General features: G+C 40.6%; 1 protein-coding gene across 1 annotated transcript; it reads right to left on the bottom strand.

The window, feature by feature from the left end:
- Nucleotides 1-1,053: 1,053 nt before the first annotated feature.
- ogfr (opioid growth factor receptor) lies at nt 1,054-6,779 on the bottom strand. Its single transcript, XM_034211234.1, has 7 exons — nt 6,464-6,779; nt 5,836-5,901; nt 4,420-4,501; nt 4,253-4,331; nt 3,675-3,741; nt 3,131-3,279; nt 1,054-2,799 (listed from the first exon to the last, which is right to left on the bottom strand). Exons 1-7 carry the CDS (start codon nt 6,587-6,589, stop codon nt 1,713-1,715), a joined length of 1,656 nt encoding a protein of 551 aa, XP_034067125.1. The 5' UTR covers nt 6,590-6,779; the 3' UTR covers nt 1,054-1,712.
- Between the last annotated feature and the right edge of the window lie 206 nt (nt 6,780-6,985).

A 6,985-nucleotide genomic window follows, 5' to 3' on the forward strand; every position in this document is an offset into this window, starting at 1 on the left:
TGGCAATGCTCTCAATTGTTCAAATAAAAAGTTAACTTCCCAAATCTGCATGAACACATACAGATGGTGCAACATTAATGAAATATAACCTTAGAAAATTCATTCTTAAATCTATTTGATCAACGGGATCCAGCAGAAACACAAACAGAATATTTTTACTCAGCCCATAAAAACAGCCCACAGAGAAAAAAAGCTTTTCCAATTAATCATTTTTTAGTGCAAAAGAAAGTTAAATTGTGAAATGATTAAGGTGTCAAAAATGCTGACACCATCATTTAATTGATATACATTAATAATAGTGCGTTGTTTTCTGTAGAGATATCAAATATCAGCCATGTACATTACTACCTTAAATTATAATCCTGGTAATATTCAATGTTTGTTATTGCCGACAAATCCCGTGAAAAAACCAAAGGATGGTTTTGAATGTGCATTTAGAGCGTCATATACAGTAGCTTACTCCTGTTACACATTATTCTATTCTTTCACACAGTGACGTCACAAGCTACCCACAATGCAACATGCGCCATATATATCTATATATAAATACGCCATTTTCATGGAGGTGCAAATATCCTGGAAGTGCAAATATAAACAGCTAGCTAACGTAGCAAGGCAGAGCGCACTAGGTTTTTTTTCTGAATTAACGACAGAAGAAATCGCTGCATGTCTTCGGATTACATCTCTGGACTTGAGGGGTGTGCTCTAGGTCGTTACCAGCGTAAACTAGAGCTGTGTGGGTTGTCGGATTGCCCTTACAGACTGCGTCGATTTTGGCTGCATCTACGTCTAATTTCTGGAAACACCAGGTGAATACCCCACTTGTCACAATAATATTATCATGCCATTGCATATATGTGGTATTTTAGAGTTGACTAGATATTGATTAAGGCAATAGACTATGATATTCAGTACAGGAAGCTCAGCAACACCTAGACGGTGTACGGCTAAACCCTTGGCCTGCTTGCACCTCGCGTAAAACGGCGGATACCGGAAGTACGGTGTCGCCCTCGGCCCAATACCCGTATGTGTGTGTGAAAGAATTGTCCAAAAACGGTTGCAATAAACACTGACACTACATTTTATTTTCAGTCAACCTCACATGCACCGTCCTGCTACTGTCAATACTCACAAAACTGAAATAGTCCTCAACAAAACACAATTTAGTCCCGTTCAGTAATTTTTTACTAAAACGCGTCACGTGTTGGTCCAATTACTTAGCTCTTTAAAAAGGATTCATGTTTCGAAGACCCAATATGCTTGGAGCTGACAGGAGGTGGAGGAGTCAAAGTATATAGAGACTGTTGGTTTGGTGGAGATTCAACAGCAGTTACGACCTGTAAGGCCACAGAGCAGCTGGGCTAGCACCAGCAAGCTAACAATGCTAACACGTTTACTGCCTCCGCTGCTTTCAAGGTTTTGACGTTTCCATGGAATTTGTTGGCAATAACAAAATAATAGAATACCACCAGCCTTCCCCTTTAATATTGTCTGATGGCCACCTGGAAACCGAGTAACATCCAGCCCACATTCAGCAACTAGTGGGTTCATATCATAGGTTCATATACTCCTTCAAAGTGAAAAGAATCAATATCTAAACATCAAATATAGTAGAAATAAGGCCTAGGAAGTTTTTTTAACGTAATACTCTGTCCCTATATTACATTTAATTTCAAGGTAAAATTAAAGAACTCCTCCTTTACCCAGTTTATTCATGTACTCCCCATATTTTGATCTGAACACACCGGGTTTGATTCCATTTCTACATCCTCCATCTCCTTTGTCCGCTCAGACACACCTTTGTCGGCGCTCGTCACTGACCCATTTGTTGCAGACACATTTGACGTTTCTTCCTCTTCCTTCTTATCTGGCACTTGATTAAAATCAGTCCTTGGGATTTTCTCCTCTATCCCAGAGGAGAGAGAGGGGGAATGTTTAGCAGTCTTAGGGGGGGCTTGGGCTGAGGTTTGACCGGTGGCTTTATTAGCACCAGCTTTCTCCTCCATCTGCTCGCTGGCAGAGTCCCCAGCAGAGCCGTTGCTTGGCAGCACCTTGTCATCTTCTCTCTTCTTCTTCTGTGTTTCTTTAGTGTCTGTATCCTCATCCGTTTGCATAATGACATCTGGTTCCTGGATGGGGTCCTTTGAGTCGTTGGTTAATGTTTCCTCGCTGTCTGCACATGGCTCTGCCTTTGCCGTCGCAGAGTCGGGACTGGACGACTGATCCATTTCATCAACATCATCCGTGGAGTCATTTCCATTCTCCACAATCTCATCATTAGGCTCGGCCTCTGTGTTTCCATTTCCGACGTTCTCTGCTTCTGGTTTTGTTTTCTCAGGGGACGCCTCTGACAGTTTGTTTTTGTCTTTACTTGGCGTTTTATCAGTGTCTTTCAGAGCCTTTGTATTATTATCCAGTCCATCCTCTTTTTGCACAACTGCTTCTCCATCTTTGCTTTTACTCCGTGAAATGGACTCATCTTTTCCATCTCCATTCCCTACACCATCAGATCGTTTCTCTGCCTTCCTGAATTGTTTCTGGATCTTTCTGGGACACCACACAAACTTATCCTTTGGCTCAAAGTGAAGGTAGGCAAAGCGCAGAAGCTCCTGACGTTTCTGCTTTTCCAGGACAGCAAACAGGAAGTAGTCAAGCACGCTGCGCTTCATACTGCTGAGGGTCTTCTTGACTAATGTCTCTTCTAGAAAGAAGCGCACCAGTGGGGCCTGGAAGTGCTCGAAGCCCAGCTCTCCGAGGCTCTTCAGGATGCGAGTGATGCGCAGGTTGTTGTGCATATTCCTGCAAGAGAGCAGAAATTCATAAAAGAAAAGTACACATTGGCAATTTTATTTATACAAGATTATTTCTTGTTCTCTTATTATTATTTTTTTCCCCTTAAACTGTGGATTTTCTCTGGAAGTTTTTCCTTGTACGATGTGAGGGTCTAAGGACAGAGGGTGTCGTTGTTCTCATACTGATATTCTGAACAATCTGTGCTGTTGTATTTGCTGTAAAGTGTCTCTACTGTAGGCTATTTTTATTATATGTACAGCACTTTGGCTCGACCAAAAATCGTTTATAAATGTGCTATATAAATAAAACTTGATTTGATATTATTTCTTGTATTTACCTTTCCAGGTTTCCGTATCGCTCCTTCCAATTATCTGCTCGTTTCATTTCACCCGTCTCTTTGTTGACCAAACGCATCCCGTAGAAGCCCAACATGAGTTCATAGGACTCGACTAGTTTATTTTTGGCCTCTTCATTCTTCTTGAAGGCCTGGTGAGCATATACAATAAATGCCAAATATAACAAACAACTTGTAGGACACATTTTTTGATTGCATGCAACATTGCAATATTGATCCAAAAGTTTAGACAAACTCATGATATTCAACATGGTGTACATTAAAAAGGATATCCAAACGGTTTGCATTTCAACCTGGATAGTTTATAGTACTGTTTTGGGGGGAAAAAAACGATAAAGTTATCTTTATGTCTATCCGTTTGTTCACATGAAGAGCTTGATGTTAAAGTACACTTTTTTTGGTGATTTAAAATGCAGCTTGAAACTAATCCAACAAAATGCATCACTGTTGATAAAGAAATAATGCACAATTAACTGTTTGGTAGAGTGTTAATTTAAAGACTTGTTGTTTCCGAGGATACACTTACCTCAATTTCCTTCTTGGTAAGTTCTGAAGCCATGTAATTAACCCCCGGCTCTCGCAGTGGAAACAGCCTGAGAGAAACGACACAAACCATTTAACACTTAATAAACTCTACTCTTATTCAGGCAAGACCATGAAAACATCAGATACAGCTCTAAAGCACTATGATTCGACAACATAAATCTAAATGATTAGACTTGGATCAGAAAGCTATCATCAACATGAGTTTAATCTTGGTACTACTGGAACATAAGGTCTACTAAATAATAGTCTTTCTTGTCAAATCTTTGACAAAAGTAATGGCCTGAACCTTGATTATTTTATTGAGAATAAATAGCTTGATTAAGATACTTAACAACGCATGAATGTATGCTAATCTACTACTAAAATAGCTTTAAACGGGTACTAAGCTACTGACTTTTAATTTTGCTATTCAGGAGGACCCTTTACTTTCCGTTTCATCATTATGGTCTTGCTTAAAATAGTGCGACAGGTTTCCAAAGGTCATCCGAATCAGATGACATTGGCTCTGTAACATCAGACTGAACGTAGCCCCCATCAAAAGGCGTGGACAATACATACCACTGAATGTACGAGTGAACTCTCTCCAGTCTTTTGTAGTCATTTTTCCATTCTTTATGAAATGATTCAATGTAGACATCTGTACAAACAAATAAAAGCACCATGTCACTGCACACAGACTTTAAAATACTGAACATATATCGTAAGAGAATTCAAATATATATTACCATCAGGTGAGGAGGGAAATTTATTGAGATAAAACTGCAAATTGTTCATTTTGTCTTCTGAGCACTCGTCATCTGTAAGATTCTGTCAAAACAGAAAAAACACACATTTTGAGATCTCCTTAAATGTGGTTCACAAGATGTTGTTTTTGCAGTGGTGTAAAGTAACTAAGTAGATTTAATCAAATACTTTACTTAAGTTGAAGGGACTTTGAGTATTTTAATTGTTTGCTACTTTTTACTCTTGCCCCACTACAGTCCAGAAGTAAATCATGTACTTTTACTCCACTACATTTTCTTAGTACCTTTAGTTACTTTACAGATTTTGTTTAATAATGTGAAATATAATCATCACTTAAATAAGACTTTAGTTGCATCTGGAGTCAATTCAAAAACTATCCTGCATAATACAAAGTAATTAAAGGTCCCATGTCATGCTTTTCCGGTTATTACCCGTCCCCTTGTGTGTTATGAAGCTTTTTATGCATGTAAACGGTCTGCAGAGTCACAAACCCTCAAAGTACACCCTGTAGCGAGTAAAACTCGAACACAGAAAAGACCGGTCTATGCTGCCCCAGAACGCCTCGTTGGAGATTTCTCTTTTTCCATTGTGTACTTCTTGGGTATAGTGACGTATTTGGTTATAGTGACGTATTTGGGTATAGTGACGTATTTGGGTATAGTGATGTAACGTAACGTCCGCGGAGCCGTTACGTTTGGACCAATCCGCGGACTTCCTCACACACACACACACACACACACTCGGCTGGACTTTGCGAGGCTCGCTGCTGCGAGGAGCGGGACAGTGTGAGCTGGCTCACTGGTGTGGGGTCGGCGAGACACCGCGGAACTCAGCCTGAGCACACACAAACTCCCAGCCAGGCTGCGGGTGTGTGTGTGTTTCGGGCTGGGTTTCGCTGTGTCTCGCAGACGGCCACTGGGTTCACAGGGAGGGGAGGGAGGGGAGGGGGGGGAGGGGGGGGGGGGGGGGGGGCAGGAGCTCCAACAAGCCGTTTAGGACAGATTGAATACACATACTATACTGAGATGCTGTATGAGAAACCAATGTGAGTTTGGAAAATTGAACAATATTTTAGTAGACCTCAACAATGGAATTATGATCAGTAGAAATGGCCATGACATGGAACCTTTCAAATTAGCTGCACCTTTAACAGCTTTTCACAACACTTTAATACATCAATAACATATCATTTATATTATTCTGAAATTGGCCAATCTGCATAATTAGTACTTTAAGTATATTTCGATGCGAATACTTTTGTACTTTTATTTGAGTAACATTGCAGGACTCTTGTATACAGTGTCATTCCCTTTGGTACTTCTGCTTTTACTTAAGTGCAAGATCTGAGTATTTCTTCCCCCTGTGTTTTTGGTTCAGATATTTTTGCTGTCACTTACTGGATATCCTCTCCTGTAGTTCTGCATGTCCTTTGCTGCTCTCATGTTCCTGGGCGCGTGATGCCACTAAAAATAAAAGCGAAAGTGAAATTGACATGCATACCGTTGCACTATGATATGCATTTGTATAATTCACATGTGATTCAACCTACGTTGCTTCATCATTACAAATAACACCACGACATGGTGGTTTCTAATGACAGTATAACATTTATAACATTATTACGTACACTACAAGTTGACATAATATGTCAACTTGTAGTGTACGTAATAATGTTAATAAGGCCAAGCTAATCCATTTCCTATTCCCGCAGAAGGGCTTAACACCTATTTAACATATAGTAACTGTGCATACAAATTACACACGATTCACACGAACAACTATTAGCAGGATAACATATTTAAACCTAACACCAGCGACTTGTAACCCCTCTGAGTAAGCTACCGTCAGAGGCTAGCTAGGCTAGTTAGCATCCTGCAGCAGAGGCTATCATTAGCTTTCCAGCCGTGGTAATACTGGCAAACGGCTGGCCAGGTGCAGGCAATGAGTTACAAGTAAACATACTACACTGTAACATAGGATGGAGGTACACTTTGGTTTTTGCTGAATAATATTTAAATCACGTACTAAATTCCAGGCGGATTTGTTTTTGTCTTGGCAGGACCGTCGGGTCTGGCTCTCTCCGGCCGGGTCGTCTCCATCACTCTCCGAGTCCCAGGTCGAGTCGTACTCGCAAACACAGTCGTCCTCCATGACTACAAAATTATCCTTCTGTGACTAGCTAAGGCTATGTATACGTGTAGCCTGATTAAGCACTATATAAATACGGGGCATGCATGAAGTCACACTCGCATTTTCAGGTTAGTCGAGGACGGTCAGCCCTAACCATCCGTCTCTCAGGTCGTCAGACAGCGGCGCCGACGGCGGCTGCAGTACTGATGCTGCCTTCAGGGGCCTCCCTATCTGAATAGGAATTATCGGTGCTCTCATAGCTTGACACACACAAAATCATAATTTGGAATTTGATTTATTTAGCCAAATATTTTATCCACAAAGTTCGCCTCCTCAAAATATCCCCAGTATTTACTGGATTTCTTAATGTTTTGGCACACAAAGAAATCAAAGAAATGTTGCAAAAGTAAAAAAGCC

This window comes from Gymnodraco acuticeps, unplaced genomic scaffold (genome assembly GCF_902827175.1).
Source record: "Gymnodraco acuticeps unplaced genomic scaffold, fGymAcu1.1, whole genome shotgun sequence".
Taxonomy (NCBI): Eukaryota; Metazoa; Chordata; class Actinopteri; order Perciformes; family Bathydraconidae; genus Gymnodraco; species Gymnodraco acuticeps.

What these genes read in the sequence shown, in the direction of transcription:
- ogfr (XM_034211234.1), bottom strand. Translation starts at nt 6,589, where the DNA reads ATGGAGGACGACTGTGTTTGCGAGTACGACTCGACCTGGGACTCGGAG. An exon ending in ACAAATCCGCCTGGAATTTA is followed by an intron (nt 5,902 to 6,463) that starts GTACGTGATTTA and finishes TTTTATTTTTAG; the next exon opens with TGGCATCACGCGCCCAGGAA. An exon ending in ACTACAGGAGAGGATATCCA is followed by an intron (nt 4,502 to 5,835) that starts GTAAGTGACAGC and finishes CTGTTTTGACAG; the next exon opens with AATCTTACAGATGACGAGTG.